Source organism: Plodia interpunctella, chromosome 22 (assembly GCF_027563975.2).
Source record: "Plodia interpunctella isolate USDA-ARS_2022_Savannah chromosome 22, ilPloInte3.2, whole genome shotgun sequence".
Lineage (NCBI taxonomy): Eukaryota > Metazoa > Arthropoda > Insecta > Lepidoptera > Pyralidae > Plodia > Plodia interpunctella.
The window spans coordinates 2,791,170-2,814,371 of record NC_071315.1 but is presented as its reverse complement, the minus strand read 5'-3'; the positions used below and the strand labels follow the sequence as shown (position 1 = coordinate 2,814,371).

The 23,202-nt window shown below is 35.0% G+C and overlaps 1 protein-coding gene across 1 annotated transcript; it reads left to right on the top strand.

Annotated features, from left to right (window-relative positions):
- Positions 1–409: 409 nt before the first annotated feature.
- On the top strand, positions 410–8,205 carry GlcT (Glucosylceramide synthase). The gene has a single exon (XM_053761995.1). It carries the CDS (start codon positions 724–726, stop codon positions 1,927–1,929), a length of 1,206 nt encoding a protein of 401 aa, XP_053617970.1. The 5' UTR covers positions 410–723; the 3' UTR covers positions 1,930–8,205.
- The last annotated feature ends 14,997 nt before the right edge of the window (positions 8,206–23,202 follow it).

The window sequence follows — 23,202 nt, the reverse complement described above, 5'->3', positions numbered from 1 at the left end:
AAAAATGTCGTCAAGTCAAATAAATTAGTCTGTTAGGTTGGCAGACTGGTGACTAGTCTCTGGTATCGAGAATGACTTTATGGGCTTAGATTCTTTTGCGTTTCTTTAAATAACAAAAAAAATGTATCTGGTATCACGTAGTAGTAACTAATTAGTAATCTGTGCTCTAGTATACAACCCCCGAAATTTTTGATCCATTCCATGCGCAGAACCAAACTAAGCCATCATTCACTACCTGTGATCACTGCATTTTGAATGCTCTTGTAGCCAATGAAAAAATAGTAGAGGTACACCTATACATGGTAAATCAGCAGAAGCTGATTTTTGCTGTTTGGTTTAAGCAAAGTTTTTAAGTTTAAGTTGCCGTCTTGACTGTCAAGTCAACTGTCTGACTGAATTGCTTGTCATGTCAATTTTTGGCAGATTTAGTCAGTGATGGGGAATCTAGAGTAAAGAAAGGTGGATCATCGGAACAGTGCAAAATAATTTATCACTACGCTAGGCAATTACGAGTATTATCTAATTCTGATACCAGTGATAAAAATGACGTCGTAATACTATGATGACTCAATGGCTCGCGCGCTCATTTATTGCTCATATTCTCTTCGGTTTCAATTCAGTCAGTGTTTCGCTAGCGTCGTAACGAGTGGCGCACGTCTCGAACTTTAAACCAGTCGATATTATGTGGCCCGAACGAAAGAATAACATTGAATTTTTACAATTATGATGTCTATGGTGTATACGGTGTACGGTTTCGCCATATTTTTTATGGTGGCCTGGGTGTGTCTGTGGCTACTTCATATAATGGCTTATTCATATTCTAAATGGAAGCTGCACAGAACAGTGGACCGGTCTCCGCCTGAGCAGCCCTATCCTGGAGTTTCGATCTTAAAACCTCTCACCGGCATCGACCCTAACCTGCTGTCCAACCTGGAGACATTCTTTACACTGGATTACCCCACATACGAGTTATTGTTCTGTGTCGAGAGTAAAGACGACCCAGCAGCTCTATTGGTGACTGAGACTTTGGAGCCGAAGTATCCCCATGTAGATGTGAGGTTATTCCGAGGTGGAAAGCGGGTCGGCGTGAACCCTAAAATAAATAATATGCAGCCGGCGTACCTGGCGGCAAAGTACTCGTTAGTGCTAGTGAGCGACGCCGGCATACGCATGCGAGAAGACACCCTGTTGGACATGGTGCAGCATTTGAGAGATGACGTCGCTATCGTCCATCAAATGCCGTTCGCGTGCGACGCTGAAGGCTTCGCGGCGGTGTACGAGAAGGTTTTCTTCGGCACCGCGCAGGCGCGGATGTACCTGGGCGCCGACTTCCTCGGCATCAACTGTCACGTCGGGATGTCGTCGCTGGTGCGGAAGGACGCGCTCGACGACGTGGGGGGTCTGGCGGCGTTCGCGGACTATCTGGCGGAGGACTACTTCCTAGCGCAGGCTATAGTGTCGCGCGGGTGGAAGATGAGAGTGGCGTCGCTGCCGGCGCTTCAGAACAGTGGAATCCGGTCCGTGGGCGCGCTGCAATCGCGACTGACGCGGTGGGCGCGGCTGCGGATCGCCATGATACCCGCCACAACAATGCTGGAAGTGATTAGTGAATGTCTACCGCTAGGCGCGGGCGCCGCGTGGGCCGCCGGCCAGCTGTTCGGTGCCGAACCTCTACCATTCTTCTTGGTGCATGTGTTAGTGTGGTTCCTCTCAGACTGGCTGATGCTGCGGTCAGTGCAGAACGGATCACCCCCATTCACGAAAGTTCAGTTCCTGCTCGGTTGGTTGTGGAGTGAGTGTTGTGCACCATTTGTGTTAGCCGCAGCGCTACTGAGCCCTGAGATCTCATGGCGGACTCGCAGCTACCGGCTCGACTGGGGCGGCCGAGCCCACGAGCTCAAGCCCTCAGTACATACTCAAAAGCTTTAATTTGTAAATGTTTACTGGTGTAAATGAAATGCTTGGTGTGTGAATCGTTTAGATATGAGAGTTTTAGTTTATAATTATATTTTATGATTTCTTATGAGTGAACTTGTCACTTTTGTTTTAGAAAGTTGTGTACAATTTTTACTGAGAAACTGAATTTTTGCTAAGAAATCATTCTTATTATCAATATTATTGTAATTTGATACTTATGGCTCTTATGGATGCTTAGAATTACTGAGGTTGCATGCAATAAGTATTTTATCAGTAATTATAGCTTAACATTTATGGGCCAGCTTTAAAAGGTATGGTCATGCAAAGGCCATGTTGAAAGTGATCTGTGAATTAATAAACTTGGGTCATAATATCCAGCAATTATGTAAAGAAAAATGAATACATAGACAACAGACATATTTCAGCTAAAATATATTATCTAAATTGAGATAAACTACCTACATACAATTCATTTTTTTAGGTTTCACCATTGGACCATACCTAAATTTATAGGTAACTGACTCATTCCATTTGTGTACAATGTCGTCATTTAAAAATAGAACAAACTGTGTTGTGAGTCATAAATTCCCATCTTTTTTAAAACTAATGTTTCCTGGTTAGATAGAATTCAGAAAAAAACGTTGCCCAGTTCTTAGAATGTAAGATTAGGATGTAGTTTTTTGAAACAAATGTTGGCAATACTACTTAACATTATGAATATTTCCCTAATCCAAAAAAGGGCCAGACAATGTAAAATGGGTGTTTGTGATTTTAATTAGTAATTTACTCTTAGCCTTTCAGTTCCCGCGGATCGGATCGCGATCGCGAATTGTTGTTCAATTGTTTTTATTGTCTCCAGGATCACTTTGATTTTTAATACCTGCAAAACAAATAGGTGTTTCTTATACATTTTTGTATCAATAACAAAGTGAAATACTATTATCAATTTCTTGCAATTATGCAAAATTTTGTCATGAGGATGGTCCTCATAGCTGTAGAGTTCCTCTTGTAAATTACAGTTGATATAAAAATACGTTTTCGCTTATCTTAATTAAAAAATGGCAAATAATATTGGAGTAAGTATAAATTCTACTAGTTTTTGTTGAGGTATATATGTTTTTGTTATTGATCATTTTGATGATATGATTAATAAGTAAATTATGAAGATTAAAAAATATTGTTTTACATACCTACACTTTTGATTCTTATTTTGTGTATTGAGCTGGATGGGAATTGTGAGAAACAGCTACTTGTTTTCATATAACTGTGTACAGTCTGTTTTTAATTACAAGTCCTAACATATAAACAAACATCAACAAATAAATCAAGTATTAGTAAAGTAAAAAAAAATTAACCATAAAAGTAACTTCCTATAAAGTATATTTTAATTTATATTGCAGAAAAATAATAAAAGACATGGTAACTGTTTACATAGTAAGAGTTGTAAAAAGAAAACAACTTTAGATGTGTTTTACATTTTATTTATGTAACAGATTTCTAAATATATACAGGGTTATTGCAGAAATATTGTGTAATGCTTTTCTATGTGATTTTATTTTGAATTGTACTTTCATTGCACTACCAAATTTCGCTATTTTAATCTGAAATTTTGTGAAAATACTTTCTGATAGCCATAGACAACATATATGTATGTACATATGTTATCATCATATCAGATACTATCTAGGCATTGGATGCCTAGATAGTATCTGATATTATGAATGACCCATAAAAAAAGAAAAAGAAATTGCCTATGGCTAAGATGTAAATCTATACTGTATTATTTAAATTGCCAAGTAATTCAAAAATTTTCTATACTTAAAAAAAAATTGTTAATAAAAAAGAGAACAAGCGTTTTTTTTTTCAAACGAGCGAAATTTCGAATTATATGGAATTGGAATTTGGTAGTGTTGCCGAAATATCGACAGTTTCATTATCGATAGTTGGCCTTGAGACATCTAAATTATTGATAGCTGCATACTATAGTAGCGTCGATAGTTTGAAGTACTAACGATAGTATCGATACTATTGATTATTTTGTTTCATATCAATACTATCGAAACAATTGATAGTCCTATCAACAGTTCCACTATACCCAAACTATCGATAGTCTCTCGATATCGGCCTAACATTCGGCAATACTAGAATTTGACATTTCTTATGTACCTTTGGACTGTAAGGAAAGTTTATGTACGGTTGTCTTCAAACACAAGGTCTGATGGGACCAAGAATAGGCTGTTTTTAAAGGAAAGCCTAACAAGTTTATTTTGAATTTTGTACCAAAGACATTGAGATTTAAGACTGGAATAGATTAGGTTTGATGTCCAAAGGTTACATCATTATTTATTCTTCAAAAATTATGTAATCAAGTTCAAAATGTACGTATAAGGCAATCAGATCAATATCTGAAGTTTTTCTTCCACAAGACACTGGTTAGATGGAAGTTATATAGTTAGCAATGCAACTTGTAATGCAAAAATATTATTTTTATTGAAATGAAATTCGCTTGCCGCAGTCAAGAGCGATAAGGGAACAAATCAAAACTTCACGATATATTCCCTCTAGAGCGACAAAGCGGAGTGTACTTATTTGCTTCACATTTTTTTCAAATAACACCATTACGACAACGCCTAAGAAATATTATAATGTACAATATATTTTTCAAAATGCAGATTGTTATAGTTAGTTTTTTAGGTTCTGGATTTTATTATGAATCGTTTTATAAGTAAACATTATACCGAATTCTTTATATGTTCACTTATTTTTAACTAGTTTTATGACAGGCAGGTAGATAAATTGTATTTGTTTGTTAATTGTAGTTGTATTCTCTTTCACCACAATATCCACATTGGATTTTGTTCATATCTACGCTATATTCGCCTTCTGGCTTATGAAAATGTCTAACGGCCTAGTTACCTGTAGTACAGGATCCAACAGGATCCTATATCAGGGACTAGCCGCTTCACAAATATAACTTTTATGTACCTAATCATCTGTAAGCCAAAATTGCTGTAATCTTCTATATTTGTGTAAAACTGTAACTGTACCTGTTCCTTTTTATTTTGTGAAGTGGAAATAAAGTCTATAATATATTATTATAATATAATATATTATATATGTACAAGAGGTTTTATGTGTACACATAAATGCTGTCAACGTGTACCTACTTAATATAAGAAGTTATTTTTTCTTACTGTCTAATTTGGTCGACGACTTACATGATTATTGATTGGATGGCAAGGTCTTGCTTAGTAATCTATATAGTACTAACTTTTCCCCGCGGTTTCGCTCGCGTGAATTTCTCTGCGAAAACGGAACAGACACCATTTTAATACAAACTTTTACCCCCAATTATAGTAATTTTGGGATTGATTTTTGAAAAAAATGTACCTACCAAGAATTGAGCATAATAAGGACAAATTGTAACAAGTGATAATTATATTATTGATTAAGTAGATATTTTTCAAAATTAACCTTAATTTGTATTAATTACGACAAATATTCACCACTGATTGTACTATAATTAATGCAGAATAACTTGATGTGCTCTAGACTGTACGTGTTAAACTATGTAGATACGTGGTGGACGTTGGAAAGTTAATTTATACATTACATTCTATAATCGAAAAAATCTACGTAACGCGTTTTTGGGTATTCACTTGGCGAAAAAACGTCGATTTGTAAATGTCTCTAATTATAGATTCGCTAACAGCTGATATACATTCACAGCTATTTTAAATCTTGCGCGTGCCACGGATCGGAATAGTGACCTCGTGCAAAAAAATAATGAATATCAAGGTTAACTTATCGCACGAGCAGGAATATTTTATATTTCGAGCGAATTTATTTCAGCTAGATAAAATTTAAATGTGTATTTAAATTGTGGTATCACAATGGACACTATCATTTGGTTGGAGCCATTCGTTTCTATTCGCCAGGGTATCGATTCTGCTAAAGTTATTTCATAGTCGTGTCTCGATCGCTGTGCAATAGCCAATAACTATTACACGATTATGACTTAAGGCCGGTGCAAACCGAATTCGTATGCACAGTTGTATGTATGGAATTGTAACGCAAGTGTACACACGTGTGCGCACGCATGTAAACGAATCTGTAGGTATTCGTTTACGATTGTAAAATCGTGTAACACAGATGGGTGTACGCCCAGTATTATTATATATATAACTATATATAATAACCTCATAACTAGAAGAAACTGGAAAAAACCGGGAGGAAACCCATCAATTGTGCTGCATACGAATTCGTCGCACGTCAATGCACGGGCCATTTAACTAGCATTAACACTCAGTTTAATATATAATAGAAAAAATCTTATATATATATCATACTACATCGACACGACACTCGTAAACCGTGAAACTCATTTTACCTTGACGCCGCCAGCGCGGTTATCCGTAGCTATGCGATAGCGATAATAATTTCAAAATGATCAATCATTGTCACATTCACGCGTCAGTAACAGCATTTATGACTGAATTCGTCGAGTAAAATTTGGTTCCCTCAACATGGGTCCAAACAAGAACCATGTGTTGTTTTTTAACGTCCTATCCGGTCCTACGTTTTAATAATTTAATTTGACTACATTGTTTTAATATCATTAGTAATTTATCAAATAATCATTCTTAGTTTTCGCAGACGTTGTGATAAATCGTCATCAGATTTTTCGTAAAATTTTTTCCTATCTGAATTTTATTTGAGCGTGAACAGCAGCAGCTATTCGTATCTATAAACTATTTATTTTATACACATTTAGTTCTATATTGCTGTGAACCCACCGTCGCATAGGTTCCGTTTGTAAAATACCTCAGATGCCATTTAAATCGGTACACAAAGTGGCATAGCTGGTTGCCGATTTGAATAAATAATTGAAAAAAATATGTTATAATCGGGAATTGTTCTAGATTTTGAGATACATGTCCTCTTTTCGAATTGAATCCTTTCCGATTTTGTCCATGCTTACCCCAGAGCCTAAAAATGATTGTGTGTTGCAATAATTTAAATATAATATTTTAGTTATTATTTACTTGTGGATACAATGGAAAGAGGTTAGAAAAATAGTGTTTTAATTAAATAACAACTCACAAATTAGTAGGTACATATTTAAAAACCCAAATTCTATTTGAATTGTATATTGTATAATAATATTTAAATTGCATCTGTGCCATTGTACATTAGCAAAATTATTGAAAATGGCTTTACACCCATTTTACATACTCATATAATAACGCGGTGCAATTATTCGTAAAACAACAATCATTGTTATAAATATTGATTTTTGTATTTTATTACAGGTCAAAATGATAACGCAATGTAAACAAAACAGGTATAAAAAGCAATTAATTCATTATTTTTTTGCCTTTTATACAGATTTTTTTCATTTTTTTTCCGTCAGAAAGTGAAGATTACTGATTTTTAACGAACAAAATTATTAATAATTCTCATTGCAATACGAAATGGTAAAGACGGGTTGACAAACACCCTATGTTGCCAGCTAACAGGAGACAGCGCCCTCCTTTATTTGTTTGTTTTGTTCACTTTCTTGAAAGACTGTAAATTTTTTAAATTATAACAGTTGCAAAATCTCAGTGATTTTTTGATACGTCGTATAGGTTCCTTTTTTCATTTAATACATTTATAAGTAGTACATTTGTTTAGGTATTTGCAATGTATGCAATCTTGACATTTCATTTTATTGGAAAAATATAAGCACTTTAGAAATTACATTAATTATTATATGTACGGATAAGAAGCTATTATTATTTTCGTTTTTAGTCGCAAATTAATCTGACAATAAATGTTTGCATTTTATTGTATATTAAATGTTATGTTTATATTGATTTTTTCAATAAAAAACATGTCAAGATTATTTACAATTTTTCAATTCAAGTACACTTGCAAGTTTGTCTGCCCGACTAATACCTATCAATGCAAACACGGTGGTTCTGTTTTTAATTCTGTGTTAATCATGATTGGTTACTGTACAGAGACATAATTGAATTATATAAAAGATAAATGAATAATTATCAGCATGTGTGATTGTATTAATTCCAGACATTATTGCAATTACGGGCTAAAACGCTGACATGAATGAAAACCTTATTTGTTTTAGTATATAAAAGGTGTTAAAACCAATGAAAAACTTAGTTATTTTTGGTGAACCATAAACATGGAAAAAAACAACTTCCCAAATACTAATGATTAAAGTTGATTTGTGATATTATTGTCCTATGTGAATTAAGAATATGTACATTAGATTTTTTTTCAGAATTATGTACTTTTATTTACATTTTTAATTTTTCCCGCCATTTTTTTAGTTCTGCGTGTATTTAGATGTGAATGAATGTCTTTCAGCTTTCACGTTGAAATCGTAATCCTTACATATTATTTTTTTATTTAAGTCCCTCTATTTTCGCGTCTGTTTGTCTATATTACGCGATAAACTCAAAAAGTGCCGGACGGATTTTTGTACGATTTTCACTAATAGATAGTGATTCTGGAGAAATGTTTAGGAGTATAATTTACTATGGTTTTATTCGAGCGAAGCTGGGGCTGACCGCTCGTATGTAATTGTAATAAAATATCCTTGTTGTAATGTAATATCCTTGTTTATGCTTTCCGCGAATGCTTATCTAAATTTGGGAGTGTTATCGATGATCCACAGGTGTTAGTGTAGTGAATTCTCCGAAAAACTAAAACAGAATAGCACTTAAATTATCTAATCTCTTATATACGTATAACATGGTTTTACGTATTTACATTATCGTGTATACATGCAATAGGAGTTACCTACGTATTTAAAACTTTATCAATTACGGTCGCTAGGTTTCGGATCGGAAAGCAATATAAATTATCTTGCTACTATGTTATTTATAGAATACCAAACAAAAAAAATATTAGTTAAATTCCTCTTTGAAGAAAAACACAATTATATAGAATCATCAGTGAAAGAAACAAAGAACCTATCGTTGTTTTGACTTGCCGAAACGCCTCATACTACATACTACTCGTACTCCCGTAAGTTTAGTTCTAATAAATATTTAGGCTGAAAAGTACCAAGTTGAGTATTTTTACAGGATATTATTGGTGTGATATTTTTAACGATTTTCATAAGTAAGCATATTGAATCGAAGCATATATCATTTCATTAATTTATATTTTAAATTAGGAGATTATATAACCGTAATATTGTTGTTATCTCTCTTATCTGAGTGTTTCGGTTTTCTATATTTTCTTCTCTATAATTTCATATTTCCGAATTCTAGGATTGCCCAATGGGGTAAGCAGACCATGAGACAAGTAAACTGATGAGAAAAGTAGACCGATCGTTTCGGAAATGTAAGTAAGTACCTACTTAGATTAATTAAAAAAAAACGTTTGAGAAAGTAGATCAAATAATCAAAACAGACCAAACAGGAAAGAGATGTCGGAGGAAAAAACAGCTGTGATCTGTCATATTGACTCATTGTTTTCGAAGTATTGGTATGTGATCAATTATTTAAGACACGCCGCTCGATACTACGTCATTTAGCCCAAATTACGTGTCTGTCCAGACACGTCAGTTTACCAAGTAATAAAATTCATATCGATACAGATATTTTTTAACAAAGTTATCTGTCGCGTCTGTCTGTTCGCGGTAAATTCGAAAACGATTGCACGGATTTTCATACGGTTTTCACCAATATATAGTGTGATTACTGAGGAAGGTTTGGGTGTAAAAAATATTATATTTTTAATATATAATAACCTATTTATTAGTTGTTGTATTTGAGCTTTTATATACCGCAATGATAAACCAGCAATGTATACTGAATCCGCACAGTTCAGCAAACTGCAACGTGACAATCAGCCGGCACAAGAATCACAAGTCTTATACAATTATGTAAACAATCTTAAAATATCTTTTTATGATTAAACCGCGATATAAATTAAAATTGACTTTTAGTAAAGTACCTTTGTGGTTATTAAATATCTTACTTGAGAGTTTTGAACGGATTTTTAATTTGTTTTCAACCTAAGTGACTGTAAAAATTTTACTCGTAAGAAAAAAACGGATTATTACGGATATATTTCACAGCACACCTTTTTTCTATGTCTGTGTTCTCGTCTTGATTTCGAATATGACTTACGAGATAACTACCTAGGTAGGTACCTACATATACCTAACTAGGTACATAAATGTTTGTCTCGCTCGACTCTCGACGTACGATCATACGATGTGTCATGTACTTTATTATCTTATCATAACATAAATTAAATATGTTTAAGGAAACAAAACAAACAAAAACCAAGGCAACAAGGTTGACTTCAATATCAAACAATAGGTTACTTTTTGTGTAAAAAAGATAAAACAAAAAACAATATTTTCAAAATTTAACTCCCACTTCGTTCATACCTACATAATTATGTACATATAACACGGTTCTAAAAAGAGTGGAGTGTTGTTTCCGTCCTAAAATAGGACTCCCTATATATCTAAAGAGACGACAAAAGGATATCAAGAGCATTATCAAAGAGGATTAACAGCCAGGTCGTAAATTCAAAGCAGACTGCAAAATTGAGAGGTGTTATTTTACACGCCGACTAAGGCTTCGGGGCGTCACAACCGACAGAGATTGTAGCTCTGTATACTGCCTACTACTACTTTCTATTTCGCTATAAGTAAAGGAGTCCTTACATACTATAAAACAAAGTCCTCTTCGCGATAAACTCAAAAACTACTGCACGGATTTTGATGCGGTTTTCACCAATAGATAGTGTGGTTCCAGAGAAAGGTGCAGGTGTATTTTTACCCGAGAGAAGCCAGGACGGGCTGCTAGTAATTAATAATTACTTCCTTACCGTAAAACAGTTTTCTTCATAATATCTTGCAATTGGATTACGGTCACATACACACTTGATGTGTGTATGTGACCCTATGGTCGTCGAACACAGCAGGCACAGCACGGCAGTCTTCAGACCACTAACCACAGATATAAGAACATTACTACTTATAACTTATAAATGCATTCGAAAAACTGAATCGAATGAAAGCGAGGAAGGAATAGGGAAACACAGTTGTTGTCTTTCTGTTATTTAAATATGCAAGTATGTTGAGACCAACTTGATTCTAGTTCTAGGTGGCTGTGCTTTAAATACTTAATACTAATGGCTCGACCCGGCTTTGCTCGGGTAAAAACATAATAAATTATACTCCTAAACCTTCCCAAGGAATCGGAACTATTCTATTGGTGAAAAAGGCATGAAAATCTGTAGAGTTATTTTTTAGTTCATCGCGAACAGACGACGTGACAGAGGACTTTGTTTTATAATATATATAAGGACATTGTCAATGGCTGAACTACAAGCATGGATTTAGTTCGTACTTCGTTGTACGAAGTACCTACTAATTCCATGACTACAATATATAAAAGTATGCATAAAATCTATTTGCTATGTTTCGAGTGAATAAAAATTCAATTAATTCCTTCAATAGTTTTTAGGTTATCAGCGAATCGGTTTAAATGCAAATATTTATAATAAAAATTTCTTTTATCTATGGGTAGTAGTATGGTAGGAATTTAGAGATTTCGATTTGCCGTTTCTTTCTTGTGCATCTCTCTCTTTCATCTTCACGTGCTTCCGTGGTTAAGTTTGGAGCCCAAGGTTCGCGTAAAAAATTAACCATTACAAGATTTGGCTATAATTTTACCATCGGCCGCTTGCCTGACGTCAACCCTCTTTAGGAATGCTATCGTTGTCTATCAGCTGCGAATCACTTTGATTAAAAATATGCTTTTATTCTCTCAGATTAAATTCTAGATTTGAGATATGAAACATCAACGTCTAGTCAATAGAACAAAATGACTTAAATATAATTGATGACATTACGATGGCCTTGACTCCACAAGACAATAGGACTTTTTGCCTCGCATCGCGCTTGTTACCAACTTCCTACTACCGAATTGTTGATCCACGTAAAATGAAAAAACCTGTCACGATAATCGTTAAATTTATTTTCGTTTCAAGTTCTTTAGGGGCCCATTCTAATACTTTTAAAAATGCGAAAGTAAGTTTGTGTATTTGTTATCTTTTCACGCGTTATCTACTCAACCAATGTTCTTGAAATTTCGCATACATGTAGTTTGAAGTACGGAGAAGGACATACCATACCTTTTATCCTGCAAAAATACTGTTCCTGTAAAAATTCACGCGGACATAAGCTAGTTCCACATATATCTATAGGGGGCACGTTTCGGTTAGCACCTGTGTATAGGTACACTTCAATAAAATTATTTTTTAATTATTATTATATTTCTTTTATCTATAAACTGCACTAACACGCCTTCTTTTTAAGATGTACTTATATCTAAACATGTCATTCATCACATCACTGTTATTCATATAAATATTGCATGTCTAAAAGGACCGGAAAGTCCTTAAAACATGTACCACCTATAACTGTAATACCTACAGTTTTTTCAATAAAATTGAGTTGAGAGTTTGAGACAAAAATTACGCCTTTATTCACTGTTTGACCTTACTGACCTAGGAATAGGCTGTACCTAAGAATGGTCTATATTACCTACTAGATGTTGCCCGGGGCTTCACTCCCGTGAGAATTTTGATATGAAATATAGTCTACTAATCTTGAATAATGTATCTTCTAATGGTGAAAGAATTTTTGAAATCGGTTCAGTAGTTTCGGAGATTACCTGCCTCAAACATACAAACTCACAAACGCTTACCTCTTTATAATAATAGTATATATATCGGACAGCCATGTCGTCGATCATGAGGATAAAGGGCAGACACGAAGTCACTCCAGTATGTGTAGTCGAGTCGAGCTAACCAATCACAGTGCGCCATTGTGACGCAACGACAACCACACCCCAATGTGATTGGTTCGCTACATCTCACTTCGAGTAAATTCGATAGTGAAATAGAATGAAAGCTTTTCCTTGTGGCGTAACTACAGGGTGTGAGCCTATGCCCAAGGCACACACTCTATAGTTACGCCACTGCTGTGTTGCGGTGGTTGCGTACATCACCCACAACCATCCGACAACTGTCTAGACTCGGCTAAATCCAACGAATCAGATATAAAAGCTAGGGTTGCCACATAACATAACTTATTTATTTATTCAAACTTTATTTACTTATCAAAATGGTACAAAGCATTTTCTACCAGTCAACCTTCAGGTAAAATTGATAGATTATTCATAGCGATAGGGTAAGTATGAAATATGAATAAAGAAAAAAATTATATAATTATAATAACACTAACAAATTGTTATATGTGTAAAATGAGAGATGAAATATATTAAAAAATAATTATAATAATTAAATAGGTTACGTATATATAGGTACTGCTTTTTACATACTGATAAACAAAAAAAGTATTGAGTACCATGGTCATCTATCTCTACTACAACAACAATCTCTAAAATAGTACTTACCTATTATTGTCCGCCTCTCTCTCCTCATCGGTGCGTTTTCCGATTTCATCTTCAGCCGCAGGGCGTCGGAGCCCAGGCCTGAAATTTTTCTTCTCCAATGTCACGATCTTTGGCAATCTTAGTAGACATACCGTTTATCATCATATTACACCTTTTCTATTAAACAAAAATAAAAGTAGCCATTCAAAACATTTCAGCATGAAATATCAAAATATTTCACAATGCAAATTGCCCAGTGCAGCGTTCCGTGGTCACTATCGAACTAATCTGCCATGTTAAGCGAATTATTAAAATATCGCCTTAGATTATTGTACGTATCTTAAACATAGTTTATAAGTAAATTTCAAGATTGCAATCTGTTTTGTATGTTATAAAAAAATTAAAAAGTACTGAAGTTTTTTTTTTTCGATACTGTTTATTTTCCTGCATACCTACTTATTTATTGATGCAAAATATGGCAACCCTAATAACAACTGATTAAATGCGTAATGCCTAGCCTTGAAGTGGCTCTAGTAGTGCCGTATTTTTGGAGATTACATCTAGACTATTGAATTTGCTCAGACAAATAAATGGATAATCACAAAAACCGGTGACGAAAACCATCGTGAGGAAACCTGCACTCTGGTTAATAATTTATCATCCAATGAAATGGAGAAGGTACTATAATGGCAAATCACTCCATTAAACATGTTTAATATTTAAAAAAATAATATAACATAACTACATAAAGTACCTAGACTTAGTTTTAAAGATTCGGTTGGACTTTACAACCGGCCTTACGTCAAATCTCCTTGAGAACGCCGTTGTTGCCGATGAGCTGCCCAAGCCTCTATTATTAGCATCATACGACATCCATAGGGGAACATAGAGTGGACTTATTCTAGGGAACCACGGAACCACGGGCTCCGGCCATGTTAGGTCTCCACCGTATGATCTAGATTCTAGGCATACATATACTAATAGAATGCGTGTGAAGCTCTTTGTTCTGCGAACAAAGTGTATTTACGTGGTGATAAATGCGATAAATACGTTGGTTCAACTTATAAGAATATTTTTCTGGGCTTAATGAAAAATTTTAATATACACATTAATCTTCCTCAGGAATTGGTGAAACCCGATTGAAAATTCGTACAATATTTTTTGAGTTTATCGCGAACAAACATACAGACACGGCAGAGGAGTTTGTTCTATATAATACGTAAAGATTACTTTTAGTTAGTAATTACATATAATATTGGAATTTCCGGATTTCGGATTTTTTTTCTTTTATCTGTATAATCATTGGAAGCACTTTTTGATAATACTCGATTTTAAGTCAACAGAACGCCTACCCTATAGATTTTGAGACCGTTCACTCGACTACCTACTCGAAGTAAATTGCAACTTTATACCTTAAGGATTTCTGAGAAAAGGCATCACCAAGGCATTAACAGACAAACAACGAATTGTTCCTAGCATGGAACTGTATCTAGATTGACATGTGGTTCCTAGTAACTTTCCGTTACTATCCGTTTAACTTTCCGTTTTCAGCTTTTGAAACGAACGTCTCATTTCGTATATTGCGCACGCGCACAGATAAAAAAGAAATGTAATCAAAAACATAGATAAACCCAAAAGATAAACTAAGTCCATAGATTATGATGTTCTTGACCCAGTAATTGTCCATAGAGCAAAGAATCTCGCCGTGAGTCCTTGTAAATAAATAGCGCACTGCGGTGGCAACAGCGTACAGTCAACGGCACATCAGTTTACCACATCCATTGCATTTTCACCTCTATTACCGCCACATAAAGGTGCATAATGACGATAATTAGCTTGACAGTTGACTTTACTGCTGTGGCGTAGCTAGTTAACCATGTCCCTGGTGCAATGAAGGTCTGGGATCCGATGCCAACTAAGTTGAAATGTCATTAGGTGAGGTAGAATACGTATTTTGTATAACTTACTGGAAAACATACCTTATACTTATTTTTGTGTTTATTATAAAAAAATATTATTCTGTGTTTCTGTGTCTGGCTGGAATGTGTAATGAATGATCATTAGCTATTCTATGGTGGCTAACTAAGGGTTTCATTCATTTGTTACTTATATGAAATAAAGAGTGTGCGAAAAAAAACGAGGGTTCGAGAGCCCACTGAAATCGGAACCCCGTGTCAAACCCTCCGTTAGCTACGCCACCGGTTCTGTGGCATTCGATTTTATAATTAACGAAAGTATCACGCGATGCCACTTGCTATGCAAAAATTAGCAAATTTTTTAGACTACTAAGCCCAAGAGCAGTAGTTAACTAAGCATTACTGGACTCGACAAATCCAGAGCGCAATTCCCATGGGAATTTATTACAGGATGTTACAAATAATATTGGGCACTTCACTTTATTTATTTGCATAGTCTATTTGCTATAAAAATTCTTATTCTGTCAAGTCATAGGTATTATCGATTATTTATTGTCTTCTGTGGCCATGCCAAGACAATATGGTACAAGAATCATAGCTCATATTTCCGTGAAAATTATCACCAAACAATTTAAGATAAGAAAAATCTTGCGAAAGATGGACATTAGTTATATTAATCTCACTCAAATGAACTATTCTCGTAAAGTCCAATCACTACGTCATGTCATACGATAACAACATATGGCAGTAAGTACATACATTACGTATTTGAGCGTACCGTAAATTAATAGCAGATGTAAATTATTTGTACTGTAACTAACTGTAACGCATAAGTATAGACACACATACAACAGATATTATGCATAGACATAAGTTATCGGAAAATAACTTTTAAAAAGTAGCCATTTTGTAGTGGCCATTTCTGTTTGCATATTTTCCGATTTTGAGATACAGTTATTGTATCTCAAAAACTTGACTGGGTAGTTGGGAACGTGGCTATCATAATGGAAAAGAAATCAAATTAGGTGAAATTGTGCGGTCGCGGCCAGTGAGATAAAGTCAAGAAAATAATAAGACGATAAATTATGATGTCAAAAAGATTGCAAATTATGACGTCAAAAGGGCGGCAAATTTTAATTCTACCCCCGGCAACAACGACCCACGGTTAGGTTATATCAGAAATCTTTATTTTGGAATATTTCCACTCGTACATGTACCAGAAAAATAGAACCGCATCCAACAAAGTCAAATCAAACATCAAATCAAACTGCATTGCTGAGTCACCCGACAGAGCGAGTGTGAAGTTACCGTGTCTGTTATTAAAAAACCAACGTGTATGACATGGTATGATGATTTTGTGACGATGACGCATGGGTAAATTAAAAAAAATAAAGTCAGTATTCTTTTTTGTCGTATTAAAAAGTAAATAACAAAAACTAGCCCTATTTTTTTTTTCACTTATTTCAAAAAATATGTACCTAGGTAAAGTACCAGACGTAAAATCGTAAATCTTTACTTCCACGAGTAAAATAGCCTATTCATATTCATGTATTACATGGACGAACGCCAACTGTTTCAATGAAATGTCCCAATGACTCAATGCCCGACGAATGTCATCGGAATGAAATCGATGAATTTTTACTTCACTCCTCGGGTCATAGCACCGATGACGTCACCAATTCGATAACGTAAATAAGAACAACCGGAAAAAAATGTGCCTCTTTTGTTTTGATGCAGTAATTACTTAGTAGAGAATGTACGCGAAAAATTAAAAAAATCTATCATACTTGTAAAAGTGAAAGAATACGATGCTAGTATAGAATACTCCGGTTATACGGAGCACCTACTAATTTTGATTGATTGGATTGAATATGATTGGTTCGCTGCGTCTCACTTCGAATCAATTCGACAGTGAGAAGTGAAATGCAAACCCGCCTTTCGCCCTCTGTAGGTATATGAATTGAATTGAACTCTGTAGGAATAAATGAATTGAATTGAACTCTGTAAGAATAAATGAATTGAATTGAACTTCTGGTAGTAGGATGGTGCGCCTTTCGCACAATCGTCCAGCATTCATAGCAAATGTAGTTATAATATAACCACAGTTTATAAATCGCTTCCCGCCACTGAGTTATATATATTTTCCAGTTGTGTGTCCCTATGTCTATGTAACTACGCAACGCATTTATTTTTAATAGACAGTCTGACTCATGAGATAGGTAATTTGTTAAGTTTTACCCGAGAGGAACGCTAGTTATTTCATAAAATAAATTTTCCCGCTTCGATTGAAAGGTGAGTAAAAATATGTTGTTGGTCATGGGCCTACACCACTCCTATTTCAAGTACAATAGAGCTACAGCTACATGCCGCTGTTTTAGGTATGTATGTGCGTTTGTTTCCGCCTTCCTCATCGACATTCAGTTATTTGAATGGCCAGACAGCGTCAGAAGCACTATTCTATGTCGGTGGAAGGACACGGCGGATCGCGGACGGAATTTTAATTTATTAAATAGATGCTCATTATTTTGATGACACGGTTTTTGACAACTGTTTTTATTTACAAAAGTCTCTAGAGATTGGATAAGTGCCGTATGAATGTATTATTTAGTGTATTACTGTAATTTATTAATGTAATACAGTGTATTAATGTAATTTATCACCGTACTTTCTAGCTTAAAGGTGGCTAGACTAATCCTTATCATTAAATATTATAAAACAAAGTCCTCTACCGCGTGTCTGTCTGTCTGTTAGCGATAAATTCAAAAACTACTGCACGGATTTTCATGCGATTTTCACTAATAAATAGAGTGATTCCTGAGGAGGGTATAATTTATTACGTTTACCCGATCGAAGCCGGGACGGGCCGTTAGTCAATTTATAAAAGCCAATTTTCTTTTTTAACATTCACAGATTAACTTCTGGGAAATTGGTAGCAAATAGATTACACATATAAGAAATATTCAAATTAGTTGGTACTAGGAATGATAAATATAGATAAGCAGCAATAGCATTACCAAAGAGGGTTTAAGTCTAGGCCTGCGGGAGGTTACAAAATCAAAGTTAAACTCACTTCGATCGCCTCGGATAGTACATACAGTCAACAGCACAACAACCTACCCAAATGCATTGCAAACTCACTTAATGTGCTGTTGACTGTACCTACTCATCATTATAATGTGGTCTTATATTATTACTAGCGGACCGTCCCGGCTTCGCTCGGGTTGAAATATAATTATACACCTAAAACTTAAGAGTCACACTATCTATTGGGGAACCGCATGAAAATCTGTGCAATAGTTTTTGATATTATTGCGGACAGACAGACAGACGCGACAAAGGACTTTGTTTTGTAACATGTAAGGTAAAGTATTACGTGTATGAAATACAATCGTTTGTGGTCGCGGTAACCATATTACCCACAGCTACTTACCCACTCACTTATCGGGAAGTGTTGTAATGTAACTAAATAGCTCACTTCACTTCGCACTTCACCTCCACTCAAGTTTCAAAAGGTTGTAATATGATTTGATCTTATTATATACACTTCTGCTGTCACAGATAAACGAACTATAAACGACCTACTTACCCAAATCATTTAACACCACATTGTGTTCTCACTTATATCTAGAAAGTAACAAAAGCCACAAATATTAACCTAAGTACTAGCGACCCAACGCGACTTCGGTCGGGTAAAACCATAGAAATATATGGTTTTAACATATAAAAGAAATATGTGTTTAAACTATAATTAATAATGCACCTAAACCTTTTTCAGGATACAAGCTAACTATCTAATAAAAAATAAATCCACAATAAATCGTATCTAAGAATACATATGGATAGACAAACAGCGGGAAGCGACTTTGTTTTATACTATACAGTGATAAGCAACTGTAATATGATTATTTGTTACTTATATATGTTTATGTAATTATATATATATACTATAAAACCTCCTTGTATATAAAATAAACATCTTCATCGAAGTGATAACGGAAGCTTTGCGGTTGCATGTGAATCTGATTCGCGGTTATATGAATGAGGTCAGGAGCACGGATTATATAACAACAATAAAATTACTTAGGTACATTGGATACTATATGATATTACCGTAATAATACTATGTTAGACAGACCTTGAACTGTTTTCACCACGATCATATTCTCATCATAAAACTACACAACTAGCTGCGTACCGCGGATTCGCTCCCGTGCAAATTTCGGGATAAAAAGTACCCTATGTACCTATTATTCCAGGTTATATTCTACTCGTGTACCAAATTTCATAACAATCTGTCCAGTAGATTTTTACATCCTCACAAACTTTCGCATTTATAATACTAGCTGCACCCCGTCTTCGCTCCCGTGGGAATTATTGCTCACAAACTGTCACATTTATAATATTAGTGGGATTATTTTTGAATAACGTGATTCACAGGAGAAAAAAAAATCTATCTAACCTACTTCCATATTAATATTATGAAGAGAATCAATTCGTATATTTCTTGGTAATGAATAAATTCAAAAACTGGACCGATTTTAATGAAATTTGGCACAGAGACAGACGAAACATTCAGAAATAACATAACAGGCAACTTTTTAAATGTGGTTTTATCCGAGCGAGGCCGGCACGGGATGCTAGTCTGTTATAAAACGCATTAAAACTTACAGGCGTCAGTAACCCAAATAAAAACTCATTTAGTTAGACTCTACTTGTTATGGCCTCTTCAAAACAGAGCCAGTTTTTATTGCATCTACACTTTTTATATATCCAACCCACATTTCAAAAGTGTGAATAAGTAGGTATGTGTTTGTGGTTGTTATGTGTACTTTAGAATTTATTTTTTTCTGTATTGGAAACCGGGGTTCAAATTTGTGTGTTTTCCTAGCTGATTTCGTGACCGAAGACACCCGACAGCCAAAATTTAAAACCCATGGTGAGCGAAAACCATATGCGACGATTAATCTCGCAAGGGACTCCCAGAACCCCGCAGCGCTACGCAGCGTGGCCGTGATAGAAGTTTCGCCATGTGACATGTAACACTTCTGTCAAAACACGTTTATTATTCCGTGTGTCAAATATACGGCGCAAGTACAAAAACTATAGGTAGAATTTATTACCATATAACGTAAAATTGAGTATCCCATTACACAAAAACCAAAGAAACTTAGTTCTGACGCAAAAGCTACACGACAATATTCAAATTGTCGAGGCAATGTAATCATTAAACTACATTTTATTTCGCCCAAAATGACGTGTCCATTATCCCAATTGATCACCTGGTGCAAACATAACGTATTATTCTATAGCAATACAACACAACATCGATATACTAATTTATTGAGATGTCTGGACCAGTTTTTAGGACATTGTCAAGGTCACGCGCCAGACTCTGGTATGTTAACAATCTAATAATAAACGTTAACTATTTGATTTGATAGCGGTGGCGTAGCTACTTATTGACAGGCAAAAACGATGGTTGGGAGGTGCCCAAAAAATGTTTTTTTTTATTTTTAAATGTGTTTAACCACAGTTTAACAATGACTTTGTGTCGTCATTTCTTTTCAGTACCTAGTAGTTGAGAAATGCTAGTAGTTTGTAACTTAAAGAGAAATACTATAAGGTATCAAGGCCTAATTTCTGACTTTGGTTTTGGAAAAGTATTCAGCGGTAGTTCCATTGAAAGCGGAACCCGAAAACAAACTTAATTGCATATCAAAATTACAAATCAACTTGGGGCAAAAATACATGTTTTGTAAGTATATATGTAACGCGATAATTTTCGAACCGTTGTCTGATTTTGATGAAATTTAAAAGGCATGTAGGATCTGTCAATAGAATTTTTAAATGCGTGGGACAACAATTTTGAAATAGGTATTCATAATTTTGTAAAAACTCGTCAGAAATTTATTGTGTTCACGAGGTCTTAAGTTCGCGGCGAACAACTAGTTAAAATAGAGACTTTGGTGTTTGGTGAGATGATGGGCCCTCTAACTAAGCTGTATGTACAACTTTCGTATGTGTGACGAAAAAAGATCATCCGACCGAATCGCGCTAAATTTCAACTGAATCGCAATCGAAACTCGATCGTACCGGCATTTGCTACCATTTCGGTATACGTGAGGTTTTGTATTGGTTAATAACAACAGCAACGTTTATTGAACTGCACAACAGTGAGTTTCGATGCCAGCATCGCGGTTTAATTCCGATAGAGCGGAATTTATTAAAGTGATTAAGGGGCAGGTCCGAGGATTTTGAGCCCCGATGCTTGCCTCCGGTACTTACGCCACTGGCATTATGTTACACATTATACACATATACATTAGTTATCAGCACTTCACCAGTTTCTATACCATTTCAAGTAGTATTGATATAATCGCTATTCTGGGTTTTTGGCGGAATTTGAAGTGGATAGATTAGATAGGAGACAAGATTATATAAATTCAGGAAGTATTTCTAGTAGAAACAGTTTCATGTTTCAATTTGAATAATCAGTAGTAGAAAAAAAAATGTTTCGTCCTGTAAAAGAAAACTTATGTTCTCGGCTAAGGTCGTTTAAAAACCGAACGCTGTCGAACGCTATCACGTGTATTAAGTACTCAGAATAACGAAAATTACAGAAATTTCTCTAATTTAAGGTAGCTTTATTGGTTATTTGAATCTAAGTATTTGGTAAAATCAATTTTTAAATTCATTCATAATATTTCACTAGACTGAGTGAGTGATCAAGTGAAGAGAAACTCCGGTAGAAACTCCACTCCAAGGTTAAGCACCGGCTATAAAGCTGTTTCCACAGTTACCGTTATATCATTCTTCCAGGTTTATCTGAAATTCTTTTAGAATTAATTTATTTCTCCGATTTTTAATTCACCGGATAATCCAATAACTGGTTGTCCACGCTGTGGACTAATTAAACAATGTTTATACGTAACTGTTAATTAAATTAGGTATTTATAATTATCTAGTTTGTAGGGGTGATCCCGAACAGATTTTTCCATCGATAATAATTTACCACGGGTCCTTTGTGATACGCTGAAAGTCCTAATGACGGCGATACTGCAAGCTGCAACATAGTTACTTCACCAATGTGTCTTCGATCTTATTAATAGCCTTTTTATCAACAACACTCATTTTATTAGACTTTTTATGGCACATTTACTTTGAAACGTAAAACGAAATAACGCCGGGCGGCTCTCCCCCCGCAGTACGTTCGACACGCCGACATAATACGAGTACTTAAGTACAGAGTAAGAAGTACTATCTATATTTTGTCATTTGACGTGCAATGTCGTGCAGTCGACTAATACAACAAACAATATAATTTTACATGAAGTACCTATCTATTGTTGAAGTCACACAGACGGTCCTCTCTTTCTCTGAGCGTTTTCTCGGTTCCTTCCGCCACACAGAGCGTCAAAGCCCAGGGTTCGCTTTCATATATTTTTTCTTGGCTCTTATGGAGTCTAAAATCATAAACTCACAAGGAGCTGGAAGACCACAGACCATTCAAACCATTGTAGAATGAAATAATTTAATTTATAATTTTATTACTACTTAATAAATTGGCTATGAATACGGATAAGAAACTTGTTTGCTAAATTGAGCAAGGCTAATATGCTGCCATTACTTACCTATTAACACCTCAAATTGTTTTGATATCCCTACAAAAAAAGAGAAACGTTTCAGAACACGTTTGAGAATTGCCATTTTCTACGAGGTTCCAGAATTTCCGAAGTCCAGACAACTTTGCGAATACTGTCCTAGGCTGTGTACGAAGGAACACGCATTTATCAGTTCTTGTACCCAACACGCAATACATGGCCTAAAGTTATATTGGTAGGTGCATAGATTCAATACAAATGAAGGTACAACCCGTGCCACAGATTAGACAATACTTCCAGTACCCGTGCCCTGAACTTTTTAACCACTGTTAA